The sequence below is a fragment of the Humulus lupulus genome, chromosome 1 (assembly GCF_963169125.1).
Source record: "Humulus lupulus chromosome 1, drHumLupu1.1, whole genome shotgun sequence".
NCBI lineage: Eukaryota > Viridiplantae > Streptophyta > Magnoliopsida > Rosales > Cannabaceae > Humulus > Humulus lupulus.
In genome coordinates, this window is record NC_084793.1 from 308,923,865 (window position 1) to 308,945,442 (window position 21,578).

The 21,578-nt window shown below is 39.5% G+C and overlaps 1 protein-coding gene across 1 annotated transcript; it reads right to left on the reverse strand.

Moving 5' to 3' along the window:
• Positions 1-1,729: 1,729 nt before the first annotated feature.
• LOC133781845 (isoflavone 3'-hydroxylase-like) lies at positions 1,730-2,098 on the reverse strand. The gene has a single exon (XM_062220945.1). It carries the CDS (start codon positions 2,096-2,098, stop codon positions 1,730-1,732), a length of 369 nt encoding a protein of 122 aa, XP_062076929.1.
• Positions 2,099-21,578: the final 19,480 nt, after the last annotated feature.

The following is a 21,578-nucleotide window of genomic DNA, read 5'->3' on the forward strand; positions in this document are numbered from 1 at the left end:
AAGTCATAAGTCATAAGTCATAGGTCATAAGTCATAGATCATAAATCATAGGTCATAAATCATAACTATACGTCATATATCATAATCATAACTAAAAATAACAAATCAGATATAATAAAAAGATAAGTGCTTATACAGGGGTGGCAATTAAGCCCCGGACAAAAGTCCGTCATACACCGAACATAGGTTCGTCATAAAGTTTTGGCAACCGATCCTACCGGACATAGTCCGTCATACATCATTGGACACCTTAGGTCCAGACACACTTACCCCTTTATTGTACCTGAAATGTTAGGTCATACAAACATAAACTATATCGTACATTACATAAACTAGATCATAATACTAAACTATCTAATTTTTCTTACCAACACCGGGATAATTAAGAACAAATGCAGAATTGGGAACACTCCTAAAACCAGCAATAAAAATAGTGAGTATTTCTAAAGGACAGAGTTGAAAGGAATAGAACTAAATCACCAAGAGGAAACTTACCGAAAAGACACCTTAAGTTCAAAGAACTTAAAATCCTAACCACAAAACCATAACAAAAGTTAGAACCTGAATGAAAACTAAGGAATCAAACAAAATGAAACTTAAGAATAAGGGTACCTCAGTTGACCTTATGGATTAGTCTAACTCCAATACCGAAACACTCTAACCTCACTTCCCAAAGTGTTTTATAAAGCTTAAGAATAGAAAAGATTTTTCCCAACCCAAGTGTTTATTACTCTTATGGTCTCACTAGCACCTTGGAGTCTGATCACAGCTGAAGAGTAAGTGAAAGGGCTGGGTCCTAAAACCTATTTACAGAGTTCTTGGAATAAAAATATTCTTTTGGGCTTGAATAAAAATAATGAATTTTATTGAAAATATTTGAATATTCGTCAATCAGAGGCTGAAGACTCGGTCAAAACTATCAGAGGTTGGTCTAAGGATTCAAAGTTGGTTTTTAAAAATAAAAAAAAAATAATAGAATCCTAACTTCTAACTTCCTAAATCTCGTAACTCTAAAATCATCTAGAGTAAAATTAACATAACTGGATCTGTAAGACTCCGATTTAGACCATCTTTATATCGTTAGAAAGATAATTCAATTATCTACAACTTTCTAGAAATACTATTTTTCAAAATTCATAACATAACTGGGTAAAAAATATGTCGGAAATTACAGTACCCTAAAGTTACGGAAAATCTTTTTAATTATCTAAATAACAACCTAATCCACAAATAAATAAAATTGTGACAAATGTCATGCTCGTAACAGATTCTGGTGAAGAATAAGTCTTATATTTCCTTTATTTTATCATTAAATAATAATTCCTTAATAATCATGCATATGACAAGTGTCATAATCCTATTGGCTTTATCTAAACCTTAGGAATAACCATGCTCATGACAAGTGTCATATTCTTATTAGCTATATCTAAACCTTAGGTTATAATAATTATCATATTAATAACCAGAAATATTAATCAAAGCTTATGTTATAATTAATATTCTTAAACTATAGGTTAAACTTATAAAATCCATAACTATTGCTAGGAGTTTCCAACTAAGTCCCGGTTTGAACCAAAATCCACAAAATCTAAAATACTACAACTACTACTATCTAGCTAACTAAGTAAAATTCTGGGACGCTACATGACCCCAATGTCAAACCTACTACATGTTGAGTCAGTCCAATACCAGGGCAAGCTCGTCTCCCAAGTCCAAATGACATTAACTTTTATCCTTCACTCTCATGATTACTCTCAAACCTCTCAGGTTTGAAACTCTCTGCGTCTTCCCATAACTTAGGGTCTCTATGCATGGCCCATGCATTTACAATTACCATTGTGTCATGTGGTACATCAAATCCACTAATAGTGCAGTCATTAGAGGAATAGTGTGGTATAAGGAGTGGAGCTATTGGGTACAATCGTAAAGTTTCAGAAATAACATTTTCAAGGTAAGATAGTTTAGAGAGATCTGATTCATCCACCCATTGTTGTTGACCATTTTGAGAATCAAGCTCAGCTCTAAGTTTTTGTAAAACGTGAGGATGATTTAGTAGATTGGACATTGTCCATTCCAATGTCACAGCATATGTATCCATCCATTCCTGCAAGTAGTAATATCTAAAAAAAACAAGTTTATTATTAGTATTGAAAAATTAATAATATAAAGAAAACAAAATTATATACAAGTTAAATAGAAGTATACAAAAGATTCAAATCCTATATCTTAATTCATTGTTGCCAATTAAAATAAGACACTTCATGAATGTATTGATTATCGTGTGGAAAAAAAAACATGATATTGATATGTCTTATGATAAATAGTCGGATACTAATTAAAACACACTAAATGTGATTGCCATAACAAAATCCATTTGAATCCCATTCAAAATCCAAAAGAATTAATTAACAAGTGATATGTATAACTAAATGTCACTATGTCATGATGGACTGTATAACAAAAAAACCAAAATGAATATATATCGATACAATCATAAATTTTTCATGTGCTTTCTTTTCAAATTACGTGTGAATGTGCACTACCTACGTTATCATTGGACTGGTAAGGCATTGATTATATATGGACATCTCTCGTATCTTTTAGGCATTGATTATATATGTACATCCTTATCTTATAAACTCAAGAATTTCTGGAGCCTGATGGACCTTGGATACATTTAATCCAAGCATATTTGAATAATAATAGACAAATAAAAGTTACATAAATGCAAGATGTAATATCTTTAAAAATAATTGAAAAGATACTATCAGTCGCTTACGAAATATGCCTTTTGCTTCTCTGTTGGTCGATGGTCGACCAGAACATAACCACATAAATAGCCACGTGCATCCCTCATGCGTACTAATCCTGTCACGTCATTAAGCGAATCTTTTTTAGGTAAACAATATATAACTTTTTGTTTGCTTCAAATTTTTTTAAATTAAAATTTTATCAAATAAACTTTTCATATTCATAATTTTTAATTGAGAGATTTTGAATATTTTATTATATTGAATATTTTTTCTAAAACTAGAATTACATATATTGTATATAAATCAAAACATAAAAAAATACCAAAATTTAAATTATTGTAAACACTAAATTTGAAACTAATAAACAACATCAAATAATTTACTTTAAAATTAGAATGCACCATATTTTTATATGTAAACATATCATATTTTTTTAGGTTATAAACAATGTTTCAGCTTAATTTTTTTATAATATATTTATCCTATTTCTTTTATAATATATGACATCATTTACTTATTTAAAATTTAAACAACAATTAAAATATATAATAAAAATAAATTAATACATTTTCTAAATAAAACTAAGCAAACGTGCATTGCACGTTACTTGCAACTACTATATATATGTACGCGAGAGCTTATTAATTTTTTTTTGGTTGAATCAAAATAAATTTTGATGTTGTGTCGGGTGAGTGACAAAAATTACATCGTACTAACACACGACTACAAAAAAGGCTTTTTAGGGCTCGCAAGGGCGCACCCCCACCGAACTCTCTATTTGAAAGCCTTAAAAAGTGAAGTATATTAGGGCGTGAGTTGCGAGCTCTAAAAGAATATTTATAGGGCGCGCGTTCCGAGTCTTAGAATAATTTTTTTAGGGCTTGCATTGTGTGTCCTAAAAGATCTCATTTAGTGTTTTTAAATAAAGTTTTTAGGGCTCTCTTTGCATGCCCTAAAAGATTTTTCAGGGTGTGCAGTGTGTGTGATTAAAATTTATATTTCTAAATTTTTAAAAATTAATTTATATTTATTTTAAATTAAAAATTATGATTTATAAATGAAACATATATATACAAATCTAAAAACTTATAGATTTTGTTTTTTTGCAGCAGAAAACTTATAGATTGAAATAACAAAACTTATACATTAAATGAGATAGTTACAAATCTAAAAATACAAATTTTGGAACAAATATGAATAATCTTGAAACTTATACATTCAATTTTTTAAACTTCTGTAATGCCCCGAATTCTCCGATGTGGTTTAATGGCGTGATTAGTAGGCCGAGAGGGCCATACTTGTTTAAATATGTCATTAAATGATAATATGCATGTATATGTGAATTATATTATAATATGATGTTAAATGTATGCATGTGAGTCCACATGTTAATTACAGGGGTGTGATGGTAATTTGGCCCGTTGAAGGTATAATTGTATATTTGTATGCATGCCGGTGATATGTTGTTGAGACCACATTATAATGTGGGTTTGTTCGAGCCATTCGGCGTGAGACGATCTTGGAATATTGATTAGCGGTCTAGTCACAACAGGTTTAAGTTCGGGGCTCGGGATGAGTCTCGGGGTGATTTTAAGGATTAGAACGTTGCTAGGAATTAAATGGTAACGGGATATAAATTATTGGTGTTTGAGATTATTGAGAATAGCGAGAATTGGAGAGCGTTAATTATGATTAACGAGATTGATGGAAAATACCAATTTTGCCCTTGGGAGCCTTTAGAAACCTTAAATTGACCTAGGGGTATAATGGTCATTTCACTCCTAGGATAGATATAACCATTTTTGAGCTGAGAAAGAGGTAGAAAAACATAGCAACTTGGAGAGCCTTCCCGTATCATCCTTTCCTTCATTTTCCTTTGAGATTTTTGAGCCATTCTTGAGGATTCAAGCTTGGGTAGTAAGCCTTGGGAGTTTGGGAGAGTGTTCCTCCATTGAAGGGCATCATAAGCTGAGCTTTGGGTAAGTTTCTAACCATTGAAATTCCTGGTTTGCCTTCTTTTAGTTCTGTTTTATAGCTAGGGTTCTTATGGTTATGATGTTTGGGGTATGTTGGGATGGTTTTGGGGTTCATTTGGCACCAAAAATGGGATTAGGAAGCATTGGAAATAGGATAGAATCGAAGGAGATGAAGAAGGAGGTTTCAGTGGTCTGGAGGTAGGGCTATAGCGCCCACCTTAGGGCGCTACAGCGCTACTCAGGGGGCATTTGGGCGTGTTGGGGGTTCTGAGAATAGTGCTGGGCGCTAGGGGTCAGCGCTGTAGCGCTACTCTGTTCCTTCAAAGTCCCGTTTTGGGTGTTTGTAAGGGTTTTTGACTTGGGGTTTCATTCCTTAAGGCCGGGATCGAATCTACTCACCGTGTGGGCATGTTTCAAGGTCCTGAGAGTGGTGCTTAGGTTAAGACCCTATCCATGTTGATTTTCATTAATGGAGATTATAATTGGTTGTGATTAGGTAACTGCTAAGGAACCAAAAGATCGATCGTTCTCAAGGGTCGTCCTTATAATATTTCTCGCTCGAATCTGAGGTAAGAAAACTGCACCCCGTGTATGTGACATGTATGATAGTTGTTGAGGCATGCTGGTTGATAAGTGTGGACATGGATTGCATATTAAATGCTAATGAATATTGTTTACTTGTATATGGCACTAACTAGTCAGGGACACTGACCTAAGAGTTAGAACCGGCATAAGCGTCCTGAACGCAGGGCCGAATGAAGATTAGATCTAATCGATAGCAGCGTTGAATGACTCTAAGGCATTAACGCTGGACTGACCCTAAGGTCGATGAATCTTATAAGCGCTTGGCTAGTCTAAGACTAGATACTGAGAGCCAGGGCCTAAGGCTCTAGTGACCGTTTGTCACATGGCTAGGGAACGTTGTTCCAAGGTTATGACTCTATGGTCATGAGGAATGTTATGTTGGTGACTAGTCACCATGCACCTATCCTGTTTAAGCTAGTGAAAGGCTCACTTATCTGTAAAGCCTGGTGGCCCTATCGTCACATGGCTTAAGGGAGCTATACCCAACTTAGTGACTTTTGCGACTGTCACCTATATGTTTTGGACTGATAGTCCTGAATGATTAATATGATCATTCTTGATATTATATCATGCTATATTGTGTTTTCTTGTTGGGCCTTGGCTCATGGGTGCTATGTGGTGCAGGTAAATGTTAGGAAAAATAATATTGCCTCAATGGAAATGGTAAGATAATATTACAACTCTAGACAATATATTACAAATAAATATTGATTGATTAAAAAGTGTTACAACTCTATGACAAAAGATACATGTAAATATAAAGAAAGAGGTAGAAGATGATAGAAATAGAAAATACAACTCTAAGACAAAATATACAAATAAACTAGAAGTAGTATAATGAAAAGATATAGATGAGATTACAACTCTAAAACAAAAGATACATGTAAATGAGTGAATAATAGAAGAAAAGAAAAGCAATAGAATAAAAGAACAAGAATAAGAACAATGAACTCTCACTCACACAACCAAAGTGAAGAGCATTGGGGATCACCAACTTGAACAAGGTTTGAAACCTTTGTCCAAAAGCTTATTTCCCCCTAACTCAAGCACTAAGGGATCTCTCACAGATTTTGGAAATGCTTTCTGGAATAATCAAGCCTCAAGGTGTTTCTAGCCAAGTGCTCTAGTGGATAGAAATGGTGTGTCTTACAAGTGAGCATTAGGCTCCTATTTATAGAGTTTAGAGACACCCTTTGAATTTCAAATTCCACCAACCCCCATGGCTGTTACCAATGATTAATTGGGTGTTTTATGGAATTAAAAAAGAGATTTGGGAGTTACTTGCCTGTTGGAAACATTCAAAATTGGATAAAAACCGAATTAGTGTGAATCTGCCAGCCACTAGCGCCGCGGCGCTTGTTTCAAGCGCCGCGGTCCTTGGTCAGTTTCAGCAACCAATTTTTTAAGTTTTTTCCAAAACGTTCCAATTTATTCCCACTTGATTTTGTAACTTCCATACACAATATGGGAGTTAAAATCACATCTCTATCGGCCATTTCCCATATGGCTTTAAGAAATTCATCTCAATATTGTGTAACAACAAATCTACACAATAATGGGTGATATTTAGGAGTTACAAATTTGTGATGAATTTTGTAACACCAAATATGTTACATGTTTGGATATTTCACATATATCCAAAAAATGTAACTCTCTATTATATGTTACAATATGTGACACTCTATGTCACATTTATTTAATCTAAAACATTATATTATAAAATAATATAATATTACATTATATTATAAAATAATATAACAGTAAAGGGAAAGATAAGCTCACCCAGCCTTGAGTGGAGAACTTAGGTGGTGATGTGTACATAAGCGGCCGCTTGACCACCACGGCCAAGGAATTCTCAGAGGAACTAGGGGGTTTACCCTATTTTTGCCGCTTAGGTCGGCGGGGTTGTAAATTTGAAACAGTAGTGGCCATTTTGTATTATGAATGACTTGTAAATGTTTTGATGCCCTCATGAGCAGTTTATGTATTTAATAAAATTTATCCTTCCCTTTTTATTGGTTTTCCATCTTAGCCTGTTAATAACACTTAGAGCACGTTTTTAACCAAATGACTCGGGTAGCGGGTCAAATTTCCGGTTCACCGATCACCGTAACTGTTCTGGGATAACCAGGGTGTTACAACTTCTATCCAATCCCATAAAAGAAACAATTACGGTTTGCGTCTTTTTCGTATTAGTCTAAGTACAATATATGTATAATGCAAGAAGAGTCAATTCCATAAGCAAAGTCTCCAACATCCACTATAATAATCAACAATTTCATGTGTTATCATTTCCCTTGCTTGAACATAAAAAGGATTGCAAGAGCCAAGAGCTATGGTATTGATGAGTAAAAAATTGACAATCAATTTCTATTGCTTTCTTTAATTTTTCTTATGTGCAACGATAAATTCTATTCTATTTCTATTATATATATATATGGAAGACTTCTCAATGGTTACTATTCATAGATGGGTACTAATAATTATGATAATGTAACAGCATAGTAACTTGGTATAGCAAGTTACCAACAGGTAAATACTTTTTTTATATATTAATTTTGAATTTTGTTATTATTTTTTTGCTATAATTAATGTTGTTTCTAATCAAAGAGAGACATTAGCTATATTTAAAAATTGACATGCATTTGAAAAATGAAAAGTTTACAATATTATATTTTTATAATAAATACACGTTTTTTTTATTAGGTAACTTTTCCAAAAATTTAAAAAAAATTAAAATTTATTTTTAGAAATATTAATTAACAACTATATATATGCATCATTGATCTTAATCTCTAATTGTTAATATTAAAGTAACCATCTATGAGTAGTAACCAGTAAAAGTGCACTCATATATGAAAATTAAGAGTGCACACACACATATATATACTAGGAAAAAACAACGTGCAATGCACGTTTGCTTAGTTTTAAAATTGTAAACATTGTATATAATTTTAATAAAAACGGGTTCACTATCTTTTTGAAAATATATATATTTTTATAATCGAATGAATTATAGTTCTACATTATATATAAATATTTATATTAATAATCTTTACATATATGACATCTAAACATAACGTTGACATAGATATATATTTACATGATTACATGACATATATATAAAATAGAAGAATATTTAAAAAGAAATTGATAATAGAAATAAAATAAGAATAGAAAAAGTCATATATATAAAATAAGAATATATCTCGCAAACGCAATGTCTTTTGGTGAATTTGATGAAGAAAAAAAGCTCCAATCACTTGATAATAACAAACTATCACACAAATTTATAAGATAAAAAAATAATATGCATGTCTTTATTATTTTTAAATAAATATGATTTAATTATTTAAATTATCATAAAATATCTTATTTTAATTAATTTATTTATTTATTTTTGTTTAAGTTTATGTTTGTTCTAATTTTTTAATTTGGCAGTGACAACAAATTATTATATATTATATGTTTAATATAATATTAAGTTTGATTAAATTTTATTTAAGTTATAAAATATATGATTTTATTATTTTTAAATAATTATTATTGTAAAATATCTCAAAAATATCTTATTTTAATTTATTTAATTATTTATTTATTTAAGTTTAAGTCATGTTTACAATCTACTGTTAAATATAAGAATATTATATTAAAGTTAACTGGAAAAAATTAAAAAACCGTTAAAACCAAGAATTTCCGTTATCTACACACTTTTTATATAGAATAGATATATATATATATATAAGTCTTAATAAATAGAGATAAACACCATTGAATATATACACATAAAATAACACCTCATATGATAAAATATCTTTTATACACATAGCAACACTTATATATGAAATGGTATATTCGTCTGTATATCTAGTTTTTTTTCTCCTTTTTTTGCAATATATCGTAGGCTGAATGATATAACATGTAATAATATTGTTACACTAGTCACAATATATAAGGTTTAGATTTTGTCCACTAAAAAATAAAGTATATATATGTTGAACTTGTTTGGAAGTGAGTATTGCTATGAAAAGAGGAAGAGAAGGCTTTCTAAATCTGTTAGAGAATCTCACTTGTAAACTACATATTCAATTGATTTTTGAAATTAAATCTAATACTTCTTATGCACCATATTCTACTTTTTAAACTACATTTCACATTCTAACCTAGCATTAAAACCAAAGAAAATTCCAAAAACAAAAACATATAACTGTGATATTTGACTCTTTTCCCACATAAATACAAAGATTAACAGTAACACTTTTATTGTCAATAAGACAAAGTTTATTAACTTTGTGTAATCAATCCAACAATAATTAATGATATTTAATCTCTTTCCCATAACAATATAATGAAGTTCATTGTCCTACTAGTGTGTACTGAAAACTCGTGGATGATATATCTAATGGGCAATGTCCAATTTACTAACTCTTCCCAAATTAAGTCTTGAAAAAAGTCAAAGCCGATAAGGTTGGTCAACAAACTATCGTGAAGTAGAACTTGCTTTGTAGAAGGCCTGGCCCAACCTGTACTGGGTTGGACTTCAGGTGCGTTGATCCAATAGAAAATTAAGAAGAAAAAAAATTACATAAAATACTAATTTTTTATAAAAATTTATGTTTTTACGGTCAAATATTTTTTTTTCAATTTTACGGTTTTAAAGAAATTTTTACATTTTTACGGTTTTGTCTTTTTTTTTTTTTGTTTCCACATTGATTTTAGGATTTTTTTTTTTGTGTTTTCACATTATTTTTAAGTTTTTTTATTGATGTTTTGTTAGTCCAATGAGTTGTTTTCAAGTTGTTTTTCTTAAAAACCATATTTTTGTAATTATGAAACTTTGAAAATTGTATTTTTATAAGAAAAAAAAAAGAACCGTAAAAAAGTAAAAAAAAAATGTATTTAAGAAAAAATCACAAAAAAAAATCACAACTTTAGACTTCAACATTGTTGTACCCAGTTTTCGAGCCATGTTAAATGTGACCTCGAAAGCTGGGTTCGCAGCAATTGGACTCGTAAGGTTTAGAGTATCCTCCAGGACTAAATATCGAGCCTACAAAACATAGACGACCTCGAATATGGTGACCTCGATGTGTTCATGATCTCGAGAGGTAGCTCCGGAGACATATCCATCCTCAGGGATGACCTTGGATCAGGGGTCCCGAGCTCGACGCACATACAATCTCGAAAGCCATGTGACCTCGGGAGGTGTCTCTAGTTCGAAAGATAACGAGAAACCTGGGATGCTAAGGCCTTGGAGATATATGATAAAAACCTTGAATATCTATAAGTGTTGTCCATACGAGATGTAATTCCCATTTATTACTGTAAATCCCCTAGAATCGTGAGATATTATTTGGACAGTTATACGTCCCCTGGTCTTCAGGGGACGCTTCCTTATATATCTGATTATAGGCATTTAAAGCCATTTATTTTATTTATACAAAAAGAGTAACTACCCAAAATATGTGGGATAGTATTCTGCATCCTTCTCTATAAATAGAGAGGTCATGCACCATTGTAAAGGACCGAAATTCTGAACCTTGAGAGAAAACTCTGAAGAATTCATGCTTAAGAATTTTCAGAGATAATCTTGAGCTTAATAACAGAGACTCGTGGACTAGGCAGATTTAACTGCTGAACCACGTAAAAATCGTGTGTTTGTATTGTCATATTTTAATCGACCATTATCAGTTATTGTTTACGTGCTCTCCTTTCACTGTTGACGAAAAACGTCGTCAACAGTTTGGTGCTTTCATTGAGAGCCTCAAGCATTGATCCCTGAAAAAGTCATGGCCACAAACAATCAGAACACACCTGAGGAAAGTTACCCAAGACGTCCTGGAAAACAACCAATGGAGAACCCAGATGTTGAGGAGAGAAGTGGGTCTTCTGATTCCCGGGGACCACCCCCTCCACCAAGGGATGAGGATATGTACTACAATCCGGAGCGGTACGTTCCTATTGTGGAACATGAAAACCGGCAACTGAAGCAGCTGTTGGCAGAGGCCAACAAACGGAATAAGGAGTTGACAAGGATAGCCGCAGAGGCGCAGGTGGCTCAGCCCCCGCCTCCACGCGAAAACCAAGTCCCTCCTCCAAGGGACGTGCATGTTCCTCCCCGGAGGCCCTACGGGCGTCCACGAAAGGATGCTGCCACAAGGAGGCCGACTCAACCTCCGGCACCAGCAGAGCCATTCGCTCCACCTAGGCCCCAGAGGAATACTCGAGCTCGGGCCCCGGCTAACCCGCCTGTGGAAGTGCCTGCAGGAGCTGAGAATAACCGAACCCCTGCAGAGGCTCGGACTCAGGTACCTGGGAGCGCACCAAATGCGACTGTCCCATCTCGGGAAAATTCTAGACCCTCTAGGCCGCGACAAGGGTGGCAGCCATCGTCGCCTATACGATTCCCTCCGTCACCCATAAGATATCCTTCGCCACCCCGCAGGAACGCTCAACCAGTTCGAGATCAGGATGAAGGGCGTGTGGGGGAATGACAAGGAAACAAGGAGACTTTCCAGGAGCGGAGAGGCGCTCCATCTGAGAAAAGTCAAACGTCTCGGTCTCGCACGGCGAAGACGAGGCGACATAGGAAGAATCCATCACGGAATAACCGAGCAATGAGTTTCACCAGTGATGAGTTCGGAGAGACCAGGTCCGTTAGTAAACATGACCGAGGTCGTAATAACACTGGAAGCCACAAGAATCGTCCCGACCTGCGAAATCACCTGAACCAGAGTCGGGGTAATGGAGATCAAACAAATCCAGACCTGAGGGATCGCTTGAATAAGCGTAGAGATCCCTTGCGGAGACGCGAGCCTGGAATCACGATCAATGACAATCAATTCCAGACAGCACTTCCTACTGACCCAGTCCAAGAAAGAATCGATCAGCTCGAAAGAGCCTTTAGGCTTTTAAAGAATGAACGAGGAAATGGTCGATATGAGGACTCTGATGAGGAGCTCGAGTCGTTTGCTCCCCATATTTCCAACACTCAATTTCCTCAAGGGTTTCGGATTCTTCACGTCCCTGCGTTTGAAGGAAAGACCGACCCGTGTAGTCACCTGAGCACGTTCAACACTATCATGAGGGCCAGTAACGTGGGTTACGAGCTCAGGTGTATGTTGTTTCCAACATCATTGGCAGGACCTGCCAAAAGTTGGTTCGAAAAATATAAGAGACACTCAATAACCTCATGGGACCAGCTGTCTAAAGACTTTAAGAAGCAGTTCAGAGCAATGATGGGGGTCAGACCAGAGGCATCCACCTTAACTAACGTCCGACAACAGCCGGGCGAAACACTAAAAAGTTACCTAACGAGATTTAATCTGGAAGTAGCCCGAGCTCGGGACGTGGATGACAGTGGGCACCTAATGGCTATCCGAGCTGGTGTATTACTGGGAAGTGCCCTTTGGGACGACATGCAAGGGAAACCGGTAAGGTCAATAACCGAGTTTAACAGATGAGCGCAGAGGTTTGTCAATGTAGAGGAGGCGAGGTCAACGCTCAAAGCAACCTCCCAGTCCGAAACTACAACGATAAACATCAACTCTGCCTCAACCTCGGCGGACCCAGCAGCACCAAAGCCTGCCACGGAGAACCCATCCAAGAGGAAAAAGAACGAAGGAAGTAATCCCGAAGCTGAGGGAGGAAAGAAAAAGAAAGGGGAGAGGTATTTCTCCGTGTATAGAGTATACACCGAGCTCAATGAGTCTCGGGAGAACATATACCTGGCTAATGAAAACCAGGTCCCCTTTAGGCGTCCAGACCCAATGAGAAATCAAAAATCCAAGAGGGATTCCAGTAAGTATTGTCGGTTCCACAGAGACACCGGGCATACAACTGATGAATGTCGGCAATTGAAGGACGAGATCGAAGGGTTGATCTCGAGAGGTTACTTCCGGAAATATGTCAAAAACCAGAGTATTGGACAGACGGTCGCGGGTCAGAGAGTATCCGTGCCTCCGACGACACAAAACAACAACTCCCGAGCTTGGGAAGAAGACAGGCCCCCGCCGATTGATGGAGAGGATGTAATAACCATCTCGGGAGGGCCTCATCTCGCAGGAGGAGGCAGGAATGCCCAAAAGAGATATGTTAACGAGTTAAAGACAGGGGACGGGTCTCCTTATGAACCCGAACCTAGGGCACCAAAAAGCCAGAGGATTGAAACACAACCAATAACCTTCACCGAGGAGGACGCCTCCCATGTCCAGTTCCCTCATCATGATCCGCTGGACATTACTCTTCAGTTGGCCAATAAAAGGGTCCACCGAGTTCTCATAGATAATGGGAGCTCAGTCAACATCCTTTATAAAGCAACCCTCGAGAAGATGAGACTCTCCCTCCGCGACCTGAAAGCATGTGCAACTACTTTGTACGGATTTTCAGGAGAAGGAACTGCCTGTATGGGATCCATTGAGCTCCCCGTGACCTTGGGAGACTATCCAGTCTCGGTGACCAAGATAATGGAGTTCGTGGTAGTAGACTTACCATCTGCCTACAATGTACTGCTCGGGAGACCCGCCCTGGTTGGGCTTGGGGCAGTTTCATCAGTAAGGCATCTGGCCCTTAAGTTCCCGACCCCTAGCGGAGTCGGGACATTAAAAGGAGACCAATTGGCAGGGAGGGAGTGTTATAGCATCTCCTTGAGGGGAAAGAAACAAACGAACGCTCAAGCACTCGTTATCATACAAAACAAAGACGGAACGGTTTTAGAAATTAACGAGGAGATTGATCCAAGGATTGAGGAGAAAGTTGACCTCGAACCTTTAGAGGAGCTCGAAGAAATTCAGCTCGAGGAAACTGATCCCTCGAAGAAGGTGAAGGTCGGAAAACACCTCCAAGGCGAGGCAAACTAGCAATTAATCTGTTTTTTGAAGAAAAACCAGGATGTCTTTGCGTGGTCGCACTCAGACATGGTGGGGATAAGCCCGAATATAGCAAGTCACACACTAAACATAGACAAAAGCTTTCCTCCAAAGCAACAAAAGCGAAGACAGCTGGACGAAGACAGAAAGAAGGCGTTAAAGGAGGAGGTTGACAGGTTAAAGGCAAACCGATTCATTAGGGATGCCTTTTACCCTGACTGGGTAGCCAATCCGGTGTTGGTCCCAAAGCCCAATGGGACGTGGAGAACCTGTATTAACTACTTAGATCTCAACAAAGCTTGCCCAAAAGACTGTTTTCCATTACCAAGGATTGACCAGCTCGTAGATGCCACGGCAGGGCATGGCCTGATGTCGTTCATGGATGCTTATTCTGGATATAACCAGATTCCCATGCATGCCCCCGACCAAGAACATACGAGCTTCATCACGGATAAAGGGCTATACTGCTATAATGTCATGCCATTCGGGCTCAAGAATGCTGGAGCCACATACCAGCGGCTTGTAAACATGATGTTTTCAGAACAAATAGGGAACAATATGGAGGTTTATGTTGATGACATGCTTGTAAAGTCTCAACTCAACAAGAACCATGTTGATGACCTAGAAGAGTGCTTCAGCGTGCTCAGGAAGTATAACATGAAGCTAAATCCTCAGAAGTGCACTTTTGGGGTATCTTCAGGAAAATTCCTGGGCTTTATTGTGAACTCTCGTGGAATCGAGGCTAACCCCGACAAGATCAAGGCCCTTATTGACATGCCCTCACCTCGAAGGCACAAAGATGTCCAAAGTCTGACTGGCAGGATGGCAGCCCTAAGCAGATTCATCTCGAAGTCTACTGATCGTGGTCTTCCATTTTTCAACTTACTGAGAGGAGGTAAGAAGTTTGAATGGACAGAGGAATGCGAGCTGGCCTTTCAGGAGCTCAAAAAGCACCTAGCAGAACCACCTATCCTGTCAAAACCTGAAACGGGAGAAGTATTGTATCTATACCTTTCAACCACCGAACACGCGATAAGCGCAGTGCTCGTTCGAGAAGAAGAGAGGGTGCAAAGACCCGTTTACTACATCAGTAAAAGATTACTGGGGGCAGAGTCAAGATACCCATTGATGGAGAAACTCGCGCTCACTCTAATTCATTCATCCCGTAAGCTCCGCCCCTAATTTCAGGCACATCCCATCCATGTGCTGACTGATCAACCACTTAGGCAAGTCCTATCTAAACCAGAAGCTTCAGGTCAGCTTCTTAAATGGGCTGTTGAGCTCGGTCAGTTCGAGATCACCTACCACCCGAGAACAACCATTAAGGCGCAGGCATTGGCGGACTTTATAGTGGAATGTACTGGTATAGCCGACGACGAGGTAATAACCACAGCCCACGAGCTGTGGAAACTTTACGTCGACAGCTCGTCAAATGAAAATGGAGCGGGGGAAGGGGTCATTTTAGTTACCCCCATGGGAAGCAGATTTCAGTTTGCCCTAAGATTTGGGTTCAAAGCGTCGAATAATGAGGCCGAATACGAGGCTTTACTCGCAGGACTTCGTATAGCTAAGGAGCTCAAAGCTAAAGCTATACATTGCTACAGTGACTCCCAGCTGGTGGTTAATCAAATCTTGGGTGAATACTAGGCTCGCGGCACGAGAATGGCAGCTTATTTGGAGAAGGCAAAATCTGTGTTAGAGTGTTTCGAATTCTATACAATCGAACAGGTTCCCTGCGAGCAGAACTCGAATGCAGATGCCTTAGCTCGTCTCGCCACGTCCGCTGAAAACGAAGAGCTGAATGTTGTACCCATAGAACACCTATCAGCGCCTAGCATTAACGAGCCAGAAGAGGAAGATGTGTGTATGATCGAGACAGAGCCGGCCTGGATGACCCCGATAGTTGATTATCTCGAAAACGGAATTCTTCCAAAAGATCGGAACCAAGCTCAAAAGTTGATGTATCAACTTCCCCGTTACACAATTATGGATGGAAGGCTGTACCGAAGGGGATATTCCATGCCGTTACTCAGGTGCATAACCCCTCCCGAAGCTAAGAAAATCATTGAAGAAATTCATGAAGGGTTCTGCGGAGATCACACCGGGGGGCATAGCCTGTCCAAGAAGATCATATGCCAGGGATATTTCTGGCCAACCATTAAAACAGATTCTTTCGAGTATGTGAAAAAATGCGACAAATGCCAGATTCGCCACGATACCCCGAGCCTCACCATCCGAGCTGACCATGTTGACATCCCCATGGCCTTTCACAGTATGAGGCATCGACCTCATAGGCTCTCTCCCGACTGGCAAAGGCGGAGTGAAATATGATGTAGTCGCCATGGATTACTTCACAAAATGGACGGAGGCTGAACCATTAGCAACTATAACCTCAAAGAAGATCCTTGATTTTGTTGTAAAGAGCATCGTGTGCTAATACGGAGTGCCGAGGAAGATCATATCCGACAACGGAACCCAGTTCGATTGCGACTTGTTCACCAACTTTTGTGAAAAGAACGGTATAACAAAGAATTTTTCATCAGTGGCTCACCCTCAAGCGAATGGCCAGGTCGAAGCTGTAAACAAAACCCTCAAGAGCTCTCTAAAGAAAAAGTTGGAGGAAGCAAAGGGACGGTGGCCCGAAGAATTGCCCCAAGTCCTTTGGGGATACAGGACCACGGCTCGAACATCAACAGGGCATACCCCGTTCTCTCTTGCATACGGCTGTGAGGCAATGTTGCCCATTGAGGTAGAAATCCCAACGATCCGAACTCAGATTTACGATCAAAGTTCAAACCACACTCAGCTCGAAGAAACCTTAGATTTGATTAAAGAAAAAAGAGAAGAGGCTCAGCTGAGAAATGCTGCTTACCAGCAACGAACTACCAGATATTTCAACAAGAGGGTTCGAGATCGAAAGTTCGGAATGGGAGATCTGGTGTTGAGACGCGTATTCTTGGAAACTCGAGACCCAGCAGCTGGAGTGCTCGAGCCGAACTGGGAAGGACCGTACCAGATAGAGTCGGTCATCCGACCTGGTGTGTACAAACGTGAGAGATTAGATGGGAGCATGGTACCGCGAGCATGGAATGGAGAACACCTTAGACCTTACTATCAGTAGTGTAGGAAAAGTGTTGCCTGTAACCATGAATTTCTATTTGTATTAGCTCGTTTGTTTTTGAATTTCATCAAATAAAAGATCCATTTCGTTCAAATATGTTATTTCTTTTTCTTTTTGTAATCTCTCTTAATTTAATAACCTATGGTCACACTCATAGGATATTAAGGGGGCATCATTGGTACATATATCATCAGCTTAAAAAATAAAATAACATATGCAAAAACATATAAAGTATTTGGATATAACCAAATACGCGAGCTTAGATAGTTCGGACACAACCGAATTATCAAAAACATATAAAGTATTTGGATATAACCAAATACGCGAGCTCAGATAGTTCGGACACAACCGAATTATCAAAAACATATAAAGTATTTGGATATAACCAAATACGCGAGCTTAGATAGTTCGGACATAACCGAATTATCAAAAACCGAAAACATTTGGAGTTAACCAGATGTGAAAACTTAACAGGTTTGGAACAAACCAGCCAAAAAACTAATCGATGATAAGTAGGAACCTAAACCTATTTCAAAATAAGTCGAGATCGAGGCTGGAATATCTTAAAGAAAAATAGTTTCGAACTCTTAACCTTGGAGCAAAAACTGAGGATGAGGAAAAGTGACTAAGCAAAAAAGATATAACCAAATCATTCATATTACATACCACATAAGTACTTTTGGGTTCATGGTTAAAGTAATACCCGACTTTGAAAAATAACGAGGTCGGAAGCGGATAATTTGAACAAATTGTGCATGAATGCATTGAGCTTCAAACCTAAATCCACAATATGTTTGTATGAATAAATAAACATAAATGATTCATCCATAAAAAATGTGCAAAATATTTCGAGCCAAGAAATGTAAAGCATATATAAGTAATATTTAAAGAAATTGTATCAGCCCCGAGGGCATAAATTAAAATAATTACAAAAATAAGGGGACGCAACCCCAATAGATGGTTTCCCCGAGATCAGATTTAAAGAAGAGGAGTCTCCTTGGCCTACTCGGCATCAGCAGCGCCGGATTCCTCAGGACGAATAGCATGGCTGTCCTCCTGGGCTCCCTCCGAAACGGCATCCCGAGCAGCCTTTTCCTTCTCGAGCTGATCAGCCTCCTCCTTCTCGAGCCAAGCATTCCACCTGTCAAGAAGTGTCGCCTCATGAGGACCTAAGAAGCTGGTGTCCAGATCTTCATTGTAGGCCCACATTCGGTACATGGCCGAGTCAACCGCTTGATCCTTCTTCTCTTTGTACTCAGCAAGGAGACAAGCTTTTTCATCCTCCATGATGTCAAAGGTGGCAGCCTTTTCCTCTTCAAGCTTCTTGTTGGTTTCCTGGAGTTGGGTGATCTCCTTCTTATGCTCCTCGAGCTCAGCTTTCAGCTTCCCGAGCTCGGTGGCCATACCCTCATGTTCCTTAGCTCCTGCCTCAAGCTTTGCATTTGCCGCCTTCAGATCATCGCTTGCTTTGAGGTGGAGATCCTTCGCCTCCTGAGCATGAGACTTGCTCGAGTGGATCTCGTTGTTCAACTTATAGTTGAGCTGGGCAGTAAAGGCAAGAGACTGACAAAGGAAGAAACCATCATTAGCTCCAGGTTAGTGTGATTATAATAAAAAAGGAAGGACTATAGAAGGATACCTACCGTGGCAGCGAGCTCAATACTCTTCTCATAGAGAACAGTGCAGTCTTGGGTATCGTTTAAGCATTGCCATTGGGGAGCTTCGAGACTGCCAAAGCTCTGGCCGATCCGCGACATAACATCCGAGACCAGCGTAGATCCATGGGACCGAGCGGCATTGTCGACCACATATGCATCCATGTGGGTGGAAATTGATAGCTTCTGAGCTCAAGAAGCAGGAGGATTTCTAGAAGGCGGACCTAAGGATGACTGAACCACCACAGGAGGTTGGGACTCAACCATAACGGAAGGACCGACTAGCGAAGTCGGCGCCACTGCGGAGGCGACGACCTGTGAGGACAGCGCCGTTGTGGAAGCGCCGGCCTGGGAAGTCGCCGCAGCGATGGAGCTCGAAACCGGCGGGAGCAAGGGGAGGTGTTTTCTTGGACCTCTTGGGGCCCTTGCCCGGCTGGTCGATCTTCAGTGACCCCGCTCTGTGGCGGTTGCTCCTCTTAGCGCCAACACTTTCGATGAGGTTGTCGAGGTCGGAGTCCATCTTGCCTGCACAATTCACAACACAAAGTGAGTCAGTAAAAGAGAAGCATACAAGTTGTTTTAGTATCACAGACATATAAAGTGATGATAGAAGAAACCTAACTGGAACTCTCCCCCGAGCTCGAGCTTGGGGACCATGAAATTCCCCCGTCTTCAGAGGAGGCGGGGGGAGTGCCTTCCCTATATGTGGGTGATAACCTCGAAAAGTCCCTATAATCATTGCTCCCGTACTGAACAGCTATCCCGTTCCACACCTCATCCGTGGTATACAAGGTGTCGTATTTCCCGAGCCCACTATCAAACCTATGGACACAGTCATCTACCCAACTCCATATGTAGAAGTGGTCTCTATCCTGTGGGCATGAGACTAACCTATTGGGCTTATGTTTCAGTAAGGTGGGGGACCACATTCTCGAGGTAGGGCGGGCTTTACCTTCATCCGAATCTGAGCTCGAGGCTTCATCATTAGCCTCATTCCCTGACAGCGGACTCCTTGGGCGAACTGGAAGTGGCGGCCTCGTTTCTCTCCTCGGAGGAAGGGCGCCTGTGGGCAGGGGAACCTCCTCCCAGTGTTCATATTTTTTATTGGACCAGTCAAAGGTGGACTGGCCCTCCCCCAAAAGTCCGCACTTTCGGAGTTGAAGCAGGGTCTCTTTGTGCCCCTTCATTGTATCGTCAGGAGTGGGACGCTGAAAATTGGCTGAAGGGCAAGACACATTTCAGCTAAGTATGGATTTAAGAGCTAATGTTTCGAGCATAGAAATAAAGATAACGAGAATACTTACGAATCTGCCTAAACGAATAGCATCGAGACGGGGACAGACCATCTGTCCAGAAGAAGGCCTTTTTGAAGTCAGGCGGATGATTGGGAAGATCTTCAAAGACCTTCTTCTCCTTGGGATAGCTCGAGAGATAATAAAAGCCATCCCCTCCCCGAGCTCGGGAGGGGTTACTTTTCAGACAAAAGAGATATAAAATCTCTTTAGGCGAAGGTCCTTTCCACCCCATCTCGTGGTATAAGGACCTCAGGGCAGACAGCACCCTGTAAGAATTGGTGTTGAGTTGGAACGAAGCCAACCCAACGAAATCCGTGAAGTCTTTGAAAAAAGACTTCAAGGGCAACAGTGCTCCCGCCCTCATGTGTTCCTGGCTCCATGCCGCGTATTTCACATTGGCGTCGCGGCCCCCAGGGGCGAAGCAGCTTCGTTCATGGTCGACCGGAGCTCGACACTTTAAAGAGCCTGATAAGCTGAGGCCATGGAAAGCTAGGATTTCAGTTATCTGACTAGTTGTGGTAACCGAGCTCCAATAGTGCTTGGCTTCAAACATTTCTCTCCTCGGCTGCGAGGAAGAAGGTTCCCCCATTAGTGAAAATTGGAGCTCTCCTAGATGGTATGCGACAGTGACCCTTAGTGCAGGGTCGAGGGGAATCGGCCTAGGTCCTGAATTGGGTTCCGAATAGAGGGCCTCCCGAAGAACTCTCCTCTTCCCCTCTATGACCTCGTCTATCTGGCGGCGGTAATGAGCTCGAATATCCTCCTGCTCGCGCGCAAGCTCGTACTCCCTTATCCGACGTTGATTCTGGGCGAACAGCGATTCTGGGCTCGGGGTTTTTGGCTCGTAAGGGATTGCCAGCAACGACCCCCACCGTCTTTCTAGATTCTGTGACATCTAGCGAGAAAGAAAAAATGGTGAGGGCCATGCATGCAAGAGTTGCGAGCTCGGGGTTTAGGAACAAAACAAGCTACATATTAAGGCCCTTATTAAAGAGTCAGGACGTGCGTTCCACGAGAAAGGAAGGAGAGTGGATAATTTTTTTGAAAATCCTGAAGATCAAGGGAAAAAAGAGTGGTGGTTAACCAGAAAAGGCAGCCTTGGGTTTCATGCATTTTTCAAGGCCAGGATTTCTTTGTTTCTTGGGTCGAGAAAACATGCGCAGGACAGAAGCTTTTTAGGAGAGTCTCTGGTTCTCTGGTTATTTTTCTTTTCTTGCTTACGATGAACAAACGTGAAGAAGAAGACGAAGAGGGGGGTCTTGTATATATAGGTGGGAGAATGGAATTAATCAGGAGCTTCGAGTGAAATCCTCACTAGATCGAACG

Excerpts from the sequence above, each read along its gene's own strand:
- LOC133781845 (XM_062220945.1), bottom strand. The coding sequence starts at position 2,098 with ATGGATACATATGCTGTGACATTGGAATGGACAATGTCCAATCTACTA.